Source organism: Parasteatoda tepidariorum, chromosome 6 (genome assembly GCF_043381705.1).
Source record: "Parasteatoda tepidariorum isolate YZ-2023 chromosome 6, CAS_Ptep_4.0, whole genome shotgun sequence".
Taxonomy (NCBI): domain Eukaryota; kingdom Metazoa; phylum Arthropoda; class Arachnida; order Araneae; family Theridiidae; genus Parasteatoda; species Parasteatoda tepidariorum.
In genome coordinates this window covers 54,048,079-54,059,053 of record NC_092209.1, presented here as the reverse complement: position 1 = coordinate 54,059,053, position 10,975 = coordinate 54,048,079, and the positions used below count along the sequence as shown (strand labels likewise).

At 31.1% G+C, this 10,975-nt stretch overlaps 1 protein-coding gene across 2 annotated transcripts in view; it reads right to left on the bottom strand.

Annotated features, from left to right (window-relative positions):
• LOC107441105 (acetoacetyl-CoA synthetase) overlaps positions 1 to 10,975 on the bottom strand; it is a 48,494-nt gene that overhangs the window by 5,827 nt on the left and 31,692 nt on the right. The window contains exons 13-16 of one of the 2 annotated variants that reach the window (XM_016054257.3): positions 6,915 to 7,028; positions 3,946 to 4,071; positions 1,972 to 2,041; positions 1,049 to 1,107 (exon numbers count right to left, since the gene is read on the bottom strand). In XM_016054257.3, the coding sequence (XP_015909743.1) occupies positions 1,049 to 1,107; positions 1,972 to 2,041; positions 3,946 to 4,071; positions 6,915 to 7,028 (369 nt within the window). The remainder of the gene's footprint in view (positions 1 to 1,048; positions 1,108 to 1,971; positions 2,042 to 3,945; positions 4,072 to 6,914; positions 7,029 to 10,975) is intronic. The other variant, XM_071182374.1, reaches the window with a different exon arrangement.

Here is a 10,975-nt window from a genome sequence, read left to right as displayed (position 1 = left end):
TTATGTCCAAATCCAAATGACAAAAATAAATTTTGTTTTAACTTTATTTCTAAAAATAAAAACAACAAGATTTATAAATTTAAAATCAGTAATAAAAACTCATTAAATTATTAGAAGTTTCATCCAAAAAGTTTTTAATAAATTAAAAGAAAGAAAAAAAATAACCTAACAAATACAATTCTTTATGGGAGCCTAAATTAGATTGCCGATAATTTTCACATTTAAAAATAAAAAGAAGTTTTTTTTTAAAAAAAACTTATCTAATTAATGAAGAAACTCTTCTTTATATATTCTTTTCAATAATAGATTGCCTTCAGAACAAGGTAACATCGGCGATCACGAAGTTAGTCCACTGAAAATAATCTACAAGTAAAATCGCGACAACGAAAAAAAAAGCTAAGAGGTGCGAAAAGGAACATGCGATTACGATATGTGTTCTCAAAACTCTGATTCTGATTCTACAGCTCACCAATCAAGGCCATTTCAACATAACGAAACGAACATCATTTTCCACAGCGCGAGTCGACATCGGAACGTAAGAGAAGAGTCTTATATCGCTATATCGCTCTTATATCCTTGCGTGTCTTATATCGCTATATCGTTTTGCGCTTACTCGACGGCTTAAATCAGATTTCTGATGTATCGCCTTGAATGAAAGTCGCTGTATCGTCTTGCCGATATATGCGTTAAATCGATATGTCTCGATACATCGATTTATAGCCCAGTCCTAATCATGATCATGCAATGATATGAGAGATCGCGCATTCTAACTTATTTGGTTATTTGATAAGACAGTGTTTTTTTTTTTTTTTTTTTAAATTGATTTCATCTAAATTTGGTGTGTTGGTTTTGACCTACGTTATCAATATACAAAAGCCTTGCTCGGTAAGGAACACACACGTTTTATAGTCAGCATTTGTTCAGATTTTCGACAGAGTGGAGGCAAATATTTACGTATAAGCTATTTAAATAATCAACTTCGCTGTAACACAAAATGAAAAGATGACTAGTTGTCCATTAATTAATGCAACTTTTCATTGGTACTCACTTGCAAAGTAAATGTCGTTGGGTAAAAATCGCTCTCCATTTTGAGTAATTGTATCGTCGCTGAAAAAGAACAAATAATAGACATTTATGTTTTTGTGTGGTCAATGTCAACTGTTAAGATTTTATTAGAACAATTATCAAGGATATTTAAGGTAGTAAGAAAAGTATTAAATATATATATTCTATTAACTTAACCCATTTACGCCCAAGTCTTAATATTGCAACGATGTGATATTGCCATTATAGAAAAAATGGAAGTATATTACCAGAGATACAAATTGCTCCAGATTCGGCAGTTCATTTTAAGAAACAGTAGAGAGATACAAACTAAAATTTGCAAATATTCGGTTAATTTTGCCAATTTTTAAAAAGGCTTAAAGCGACTTAACTTTAGCAAAACAGGCCTGCCTACTACTACGCTTTTCGTAAAATATTTAATAGATTCAAAAAATTTTAAAAACAAAAGCTTTCAGAAATGTTGCTAAATCGCAATTTTTCAATTGATTACTTTTAAATATCGATGTAACTATCTTCTTATTGTCAAGGGTGAAAAGTTATTCTAGATATCATAATACAGGTCTCCCGCTGTCCTTGAAAAGTTTTACTAGTGGTAGTAAATTTAAGTTAATGCTAGAAGTTATTTCTTATTTTCAGATACCACTTTATCTCTAAGTGGTATAAAAATTTAAATTTTCATGCATATATACATTATTTGGAAAGCATTTTTTAGTGGTGGTTACTCAGAAATTGAATTTTCGACATTTGTTTTATTTTCGTTACCTTTTTTAAAAATTTTCAAACCCAACCCCGCGGGAATCCTGTAATAGATGGGTGAGCGAAGCGATCACGAAGCAGAGCCCCCTAGAGTAGAAATAAGCAATTTCTCACATCAAAAATGCTGTTCTGGAGAAAAATGAAAGTTACCTTCTCCCGTGGAATGTTATGCCTCTTGTCTTAGGATTGATCCAACATTCATCATTTTGGCACCAAACACCTGACAAAAAAGTATTTATTTCAGAACAAAAACGAAGATTTTATTAATTTCCTATTTTTGTATTTAACTCTTTTTAAATAAATTCTTCAAAAAAATTATTAAATTAAAAATTAGTATAGCTTTGATATTGATCTAAGCATATGAAACCAGTGTTACTAACATTCCTTTCTTGAAATAGAAGTTTGAACCTTTTTGGAACAGTAACCACCGTAAAATGAGTTAAAAATCAAAGAAAAATATAATTTAACCTTTACCTGGTTCTATTAACGTTATGTCTTGGACAAAATTAGTTAATAAGTATAACATCTAATCAGTTCATAAGCCGATGGGATGCTTAAAGAGTTCAACAATCTCGACACCAACACCGAAATGGAGAAGACCTTTCTGATGCCCATCGATTTGAAGATCTTACACTAAATTAAGCATATAATTTAGGGCTACACCAGCAAATTAAAGACAATGAAATATAATATTAGAAGTAACACTGTTAAGAAGATATTCTTAAGCGGCAACCAAAAAGATACCTGATCACAAAGCTCCATCACAAAATTTAATAGATGGATGGGGTAAGTGGCCAATTCCCAATTGATACTAGGACTAGGAAAAGGTTAATAAAATTTGGTTAGGTAAAAATACACGAAGCTATTCGGGGTATATAAAGTTATTTGAATATTAGGTATCGAAGAGCAAATAAGTTTTAAGAATAAATATATTTAAATACATATTATACATCAAGCTTGCTTGAAATCAGGCGATTTCTTAAGGTAATGGAATATTTTAAAGACTTGAATACCATCTTAATTTTAGGACTTCATTTGGCTTGTTTTAATAACTATATATATATATATATACATATATAATTTAAAAATACACCTTGGAAAGCTATAGGGATAAGTAGAAACAATTCGTTTCTTCGCTCTTTCTGAACTGCTTTTTAAAAATTTTACCGGTTGTGGCTACCTTAAATATTTAGTTTAAAATGATAGGATTGATTCGAGTTAAAAGTAATATATTTTTTTTTTTTAGATTTTTCTTGAAATAACTTTAAGATTAAAAATGAATAATTACCACGCTGGGAGTATTGCTTATTATCGTAGCATTTGAGCAATAATATATAATCATTTATCGCATACGTGGTAACATTTCGAGCATGTTGCTTTCTCCAGTTATTTTACAGTTGTTTTCTCCATTTTTCATTCCTGATTCGAACTTCACCGAGTTAGGTTTAAATGCGACCGAGTTGGGAGTCATGACTTCAAGACGCTTTGGGCGCGGCGGAAAGCTAATGTTCACCCGCGATACGCAAGATAAAGCTCAAGAGCCTCCTGCTGAAGACATCGTCCCTGAGGATAAAGAGTGCAGCTCTACTAAGGCTCTTGAAGAGCTCTACCTTTATTTCCGGCTGCAAAGAGAATCCATTAAAGATAAGTTCTCAGACCCTAAAATCATCAAAGAGGAAATCAACCTAACTAACGGAATTCTCGACACCTACGCTAAGATGCTGGCCGAACTAAAGGATAGACCCATTCCTGATAATTCTAATGATCTCAAGCCTATGGACAATCATCAGTCTGACCCAGAGCCCTTGGAAAAATCATCTACTGAGAACAAGAGGAGGAAGAATCAAACCAATCTATCTTAATGTTATTCACTTGCGGTTTTTCTGATTTAAAACAGTTCACTGCGATTGGGCTTTTGAGAAGCGTAGTGACCAGCATCTGTGCTCTAATCTAAATTGGGGGAACGTAGTGTACGTATGAGCTACAATTGTCTGAGGACCATCAACAAAAATGAATCCTAAGCCGCAGGTAATGTAGCCTATCAATTAAACAATTGCTAATTGTAGTGGTTGTAGAAATTCGTGCAATGTTAACAACAAGAAGCGAAGAACAAAAACTGTTTACCAGGATATTTGGAGAGGTAGCTTTCAGTCAAAATTTTGTTGTTTTCATCCATCCACAACCCTTCAGGCAATGATGGTGTAGGTGTTGCTATCACTAACTCTCCTCTTTCTCCGATAACAGGCTTACCTTCAAATAAACAGTGTACAAAAATACATTGTTTTATGTTAGACGAATAATTCTAAATTAAGAAGTACTATTTTTTTTTTACAATTCTTTAATTTTCGCGATTTTATGGCATAAAATCTTGATCTGTTACCAAGACCAGTCCCACAAACTTACTTTGCTCAGTCAGAGTTCCGTTTTTTTTAAAAATTTGTTTACATGGCAGTGAGAACTCGCTTCTGCGGCTGTAGAACGCAGATTATCAAACTGTGTTTACAATTGAAGGTGCCAAGGTAAACTCACAAAATTCTTTAAAAATTTTCTAAGTCATAGATTTTGTGCAGCAAAGTAATGCAAAAACAAAAGTGATAAAAAAATTCATGAAAAAAGCACTTAAAATTGCAATATCTTTCGAACAAATTGGATGTTGTTGTTGTTCATTTACGTCGCACTAGAGCTGCACAATGGGCTATTAGCGACGGTCTGGGAAACATCCCATAGGAGGATCCGAAGACATGCCATCACAATTTTGATCCTCTGCAGAGGGGATGGCACCCCCGCTTCAGTAGCCCGACGACCTGCACGCAAAGTCGAGCAGGTAAAAAAAAGCGATTGGAATTTCGAAAAGAAATTGCTCTGTGTTAAGTTCTTAAATAAATATGCATACCCTTTCTGCGTATCAAATTTCAACTCTGAAGTTGCATTCCTGTGGCCTGTAGAGCGGCCCTCATGATATTATTTTTTTTCTAACAGTTTAACAATAAATAATTTTCGAACTAATAAATTCCCTTTCCTCTGTGCACCCTGTACAATTTTTTACCCACCTTTCTAGTTCCAAGTTTCTAAGTCTTATAGTTTTTGGGCAGCAAAACAAAATGTAATGTTAAGTGACCCAAAAAAGCCTTGGAGGTTTTCGATTTTTTAATAAAGTGAAATATATTTACGTTATATCTAGTTTTGCGTCTTAATTTTTTACTCTCTTCCAACAGTTTCATTTTTACTCAAATTTTATAAATATGTTTATATACTTGAGATCGAATTTCAGAAATTGACTTCTTTTTAAGTAAATTATGCGAAATTAGATTTTTCCCTTTTTTTTTTCTTTTCTTCCACCGCGTGATTACACCCGTTTCTGATGAATTTGCAAAGAGAAAGTGTATGTTGTTACACTTGGCAGTAATTAATATGGAGGAAGAAAAATTTGCAAACGCCGAATGAAATTGATAAGTTTGATAATTTCGACAAAATAACAATAATGCAAAATTTTAGGAACAAGGTCAAGTACCACATTAAAAAGAGTGTGATTTGCTAGTTTTTGGAAAAAGATAAAATATTGGTACTAAGAACCTTTCATTTCTATAATTGTTTTAACTCTTTGCACTCCGAGTAGTTTTAAATGCTGTTTGAACTAATGCTAGCACTAAATCATTTAAAATACAATGACAATGTCGAAATTTGGATATGAAGTACCTAGCCCACCGGGCAATCTGCTCCGTCATCGAAAATATATAAATTAAGGGGAGAGGGGGGTGGGGAGTTTGCGTATGCAATAGAACTTAATGAGATTAAATTAATACTCTAAAAAGTTATATGCAGAATATATCTAGAGTAATATAAGAACTAAATACAATATTTACAATTTTTACTAGGTATCTGAAAATAAGATTATATATACATATATAAATTAAAGTATGCATTAATTAACATTTTTACGTTTATCCCTTTAACTGACTCGTGGGAATGACTTTTTCCCTGGACATATTTAACATTTAACAGACCAATTATAATTAATAAGATTTCCCTTATTCCCTAAAACGAAACATTTTACAAATTTACTTTTCAAAATTTTCAATAGCTTTTATTGAGGAGTGTAGCGATTTGTGTCACTTGGATGATTTTTCTTTCTCTAAGAATTATTAAATAAATATTCCCTGCCTAAGACCTATTTTTTTTCTCCCTCTCGGTAACGACGTTATATATATATCGTCGGATATGGATGATTGTTATAATTGAACAAAATTACTTTTAAAAAAATAATTGTTGATTTTTTTTTTTAATAAATATTACTATTAGATACATTATGACTGCAATAATATCACATAATAAAAGGATGCTCGCTTATTGGGAGGGGGAGATGCATTATTCTAATATGAAGAAAATGTGTGTAAAAATTAATTAGCGGTCGGACCGAGGGGTGAAACGACGCCCCCCCTCCCCGTCCTAAACGCCTAGAATTCAAAATTAAAAGTTATTGTATTGTTCCTAACAACAGACAGTTAGGGGCATGGTAATAGATCCAGCGTTGGCGATTTATAGAGATATAAAATCGCCAAAAACAAAGCCAACCCCGCATAATTAGTATTAAATTTGAACTAATTTAGTTATAGCTTAATCGCCAAAAAGACCGTGAGAATTAATATAACCCTGCAATTTAAATATTTTTGTGGTACTAGAGGTAAAGTAACTTAAGGAATAAAGAATTGTAAAAAGATTTTGATATTCGAACGAGTCGCGACAGTGAATTAATGAGTTTTACATTTGTATTAAATTTAAAATTTAGCCGTTGCATTGATTGTTAAGAAGAGAATAAAATATTTTCCTTTGCTTTTTATAAAATGTAATTAAAACTAAAGAATTGGTTCAATTCAATTTAAATTAGATTAATAATGATTAAAAAATTACATTCATAAAGTTAAAGACATTTTATAAGCTAGAAAATATGTATTGCCCATAATGGAATCACAAGCCCGTTCTTTTCAATGCGAGCTACGAAAGAAATTGAAGAAACTTTTTCATCGACATAATTTTTCAGATAAGTACACTTTAAAATCATACATAGGAGGAAAGGTGATTAAAAATAAACCCACCATTCGAATTGAAGCAATGCAAGTCCATACCAAGGGTTGGTACTTGGGCTTCCGTACCATAAGAAGGTAAATTCCAATCAATCGCTGTTATGTAACCACAGCTTTCTGTAGATCCTGTTTAAAAGAAAAAAGGTTAAGTGGAAAACATCATAACAATGATACTGTAACTTTTTTCATAATATTGCACAATTCAACTGATTAAACTTCCCATTATTCTCCTATTTTTCCTCTGAGAAATAATTTACGACTGAAACATACACAACTAGGAGGCTCCGCCCCCTGCTCGCTAACACTCGCCAACCCCCGAGAAATGCTACGCAATCCTATGTGGTTCACGCCGTGAACCATGGCTCGCTGCGCTCGCTCGCCAATGAACACAATGTTCTAGCAGAAAGACATAATATATTATCACCAAAGACATAGTATTTTAGCATCAAAGACATAGTATTGTACTTATGTAGAAGAATTCTATCAATGTTCTTATTGGCTTTTAAAAAAGTATATTAGCTATTTAGATTGTACATGGTGAAAAAATCAAAACATTAGCTTTAGCAAAATAAATTATCAAATATTGCAGTTACTCACCTAAATTCAACTAAATGTGTATAATAAATTAGTTAATGCTAGAAATTCTGAAAGTTTTAGAAAAAAAATTTATTATTTAAAAATATAAACTTTAAACCCTAACTTTTCCTTGTGAGATAATAACCCTCAAAAAGTCTTTCATTTTCAAGAACACAAAAATTTGTTTTATCGCCAAATGAAATATTTTTTGGTGATCAGCATTATTGAAATCAATTTCTATATTAATTAACATTTGTGATAAAGTACATAACATTTTAGAACAAAATAAGGATGTTTTACATACAATAAATTAAAATGCATGGCTGTTAGCATTACCCGAGAAATACCACGTGGAGGTCGCCATGCTGCATTTCTAATCGGGGAGTTTTGATTTTGGCAGTTCCCCTTGCCTACTGCCAATAGAAGTTTCAATTAAATTTTTTCCAAAAAACATTTTTTTCTGCAAAGCTCTAAGAAATTAACACTAAGCATTTAGAATTTCTTTGAAAACACAATTATAGATTTGGCATCTTGGAGCAATTACTGAAAGGCTGTCAAATGACTTAACTCTTGACAGGCCAACATAAAGTTGTCCATGACTAAAAACTTGTTTAGTCAATACTAAACTGATTTTCTCAAAAGTCTGACCTTGTGACTTATTTATAGTCATGGAGAAGGCCAGCCTAATTAATTCCTAATTGAGTTTAAATTAAATATTATCATGTTTTTAGGGCATGAATCTGAATTGAACAACCTGATAATGCTCACTCTGGTTATTGTTTCCGTTTTTAAAAGCGCTATATGTTGAGCCACCTCATGTGACATATGCCATGTGACATTTTTAGCAGCAATCATTGGTCGGTTTTCTAACGTTGCCATTCGGGGAGTTGTAATGAGGCTTTTTTTTGGTGCCGTGTAAGAGAAATATATATATAGATTTATGTATATATAGTTATGAGTAAGCATACCATTTTAACGGGTACGTAGTCTTAAGCACATATTATCTTTCGATTCCGTTGATTAGAATTTTTTATAACTAATGATGACTTCTGAAATCTTTAATTATATTTATATCCAATCTATAATTCATAATTAATTTGATCTTCCGGTTGCCCTTATGAAATTACTTCAAGTGAAATATCAATGAAGAAGAAATGACGTTTTTGAAAAGAAAATAAGATATTTCTAATAAAAATATATTAAACAAATTATGAAATAACAAGCATTTATAAAATATTGCATTTTAGTATTTCCTATCGCGTTTTTCAAATGAAAAGAAAATAAATAAATTCTTTAATAACGAAAGGCGTTTTCCCAGTAGCCATTTTTAACGTTTATGGCAGTACTTTTAAGTTTTCATTTCGAAGTGACCATACTTCATTTTTTTTAATTATTCATTTTCAGCTTATGCATGTACACCAAAATCAAATTCATAACTAGACTAGATATAGCACAAATATGACAAACTTAACTGTTGGTCATATAATTTAATTTAAGATTATTGATGATGAAACAATGAAAAATCTGTAATAAAATATTTCAAAAATAGTCTTCGATAGGTTATAACGTTCACAATTACTTTAATAAACTTTATTTATGAAATTGGAGTTTCGCCGAAAGAAAGTTGATTTTTCAGGATTCCATAGCCGGAAAAAAATTAGGAACCGCTGGTGTAAGCTACCTCTCTATAGTTTCCTTGCGTTTAGTTCATGAGTCCCTGTAGCAGTTTCTAACGTAGTTAGAGAGCTTCGACTTACGGGTAAATATCTGCGCTTGGTACAGAACCGAAGTTTACCAAAAACAATCGAAATATCATATAATAGTTCACGTAAACGTATCATGGAGTCGTCAACAAAGTATCTTATCTGGTGTAATTTCAAAATTTTAGTATTCCTTTAAAAAATTATAATATTATGATTAAGTAAAGTATAGTATTCTTTCAAAAAATTATAATATTATGATTCAGTGATTCAGTAAATTATAGTATTCCTTTAAAAAATTATAATATTACGGATTCAGTAAATAATAGTATTCTTTCAAAAAATTATAATATTAAGATTCAGTAAATTACAGTATTCTTCCAAAAAATTTTTATATTATGATTCAGTAAATTATAGTATTCTTTCAAAAAATTATAATATTATGATTCAGTAAATTATAGTATTCTTTCAGAGAATAATATTATGGATTCAGTAAATTATAGCATTCTTTCAAACAATTATAATATTATGATTCAGTAAATTACAGTATTCTTCCAAAAAATTATTAAATTATGATTCAGTAAATTAGAGTATTCCTTCAAAAAATTATAATTATGATTCAGTAAATTATAGTATTCTTTCAAAAATTTATGGTATTATAATTCAGTAAATTTACAGTAGTTTTTAAAATTTACGTATCCTTTTTCCTACATTTAAAAATAAGCCTTAACTATTCAAAGTATTTTAATTATAGCATTAAACAATTACATATTTTGTAAAATAAGAAGTTTTTAAAAACTATCATAAATGTTTTTGGCACTTTTATCTCAAATTATTTACGCTACTGGGGGTTATTTTTAAAATTATTAGTTACAGGGTGTACCGTAAATACCATTTTAATGCGTATTTTTATAATGATCGAAAATAAGAACATAAAAGTATACACATCAGGGGTAGCGAATTAATATTTAACCAAGGAAAAAAATTAAAACGCAAATGATATTTGACAAATTATAGCACAGGAGGTCGTACATCATAAACAGCAAAGTTCGATTGCGGGAGGAAGGAAAGATGAGTTGAAAGACAAATATTAGAAGCACCTTTAAATTTCAGCCTCCAGGTAAACCTGTTTTGATATTTATTGCATCCATCCTCCTCTACTGTAATTGGTCAGATATCGATTGTGTTTTTGTTTTTCTGGGTTTAAATATTAATTGCAATATGTTTAATTTATTGATTTCATTTCTGATAAGGATTATAAAAGCATAGACTTAGGGCGCTCTTTACCGAACCCCTTGTTTGCTAAATAAACATTTAGTTTTCCTGTCAAAAACTTATTTTTAACTCAGAAATTATTTTTATTCGAATATGAATGGATTAATGTGCTGCTTACTGACGAAAATAAAGTAGAATTTAAATTAACTAGGTAGAAAAAGTCATTATTGCCATGACCTAAGGTATTATATTAGTACTAGGCGGTTTCGCCCCCTGCTCGCTGGCTCTCGCCAACCCCCAGAACTGCTTTTGCATTTCATTTCGGATTGCTTCGCAATCCAATGCTCGCTTTGCTCGCTCATTGGATACGTTCTTAACGTCTAGCTTTTGTATACTTTTTTGAATATTGAAGTTCCGAAAACTTTTCACTGTAGAAAATTCTAAACCTGTACATTTCAATATTAATTTGAAATTGCAAACAGTTCACATATTTTTCTTAATCACACTATTCTAAATTTCAGTTGTTGAGAAAAGTAACTGTTGTAAGTTTTGTTTTAAAGTCTTTCCCACCAGAGGGCTAAA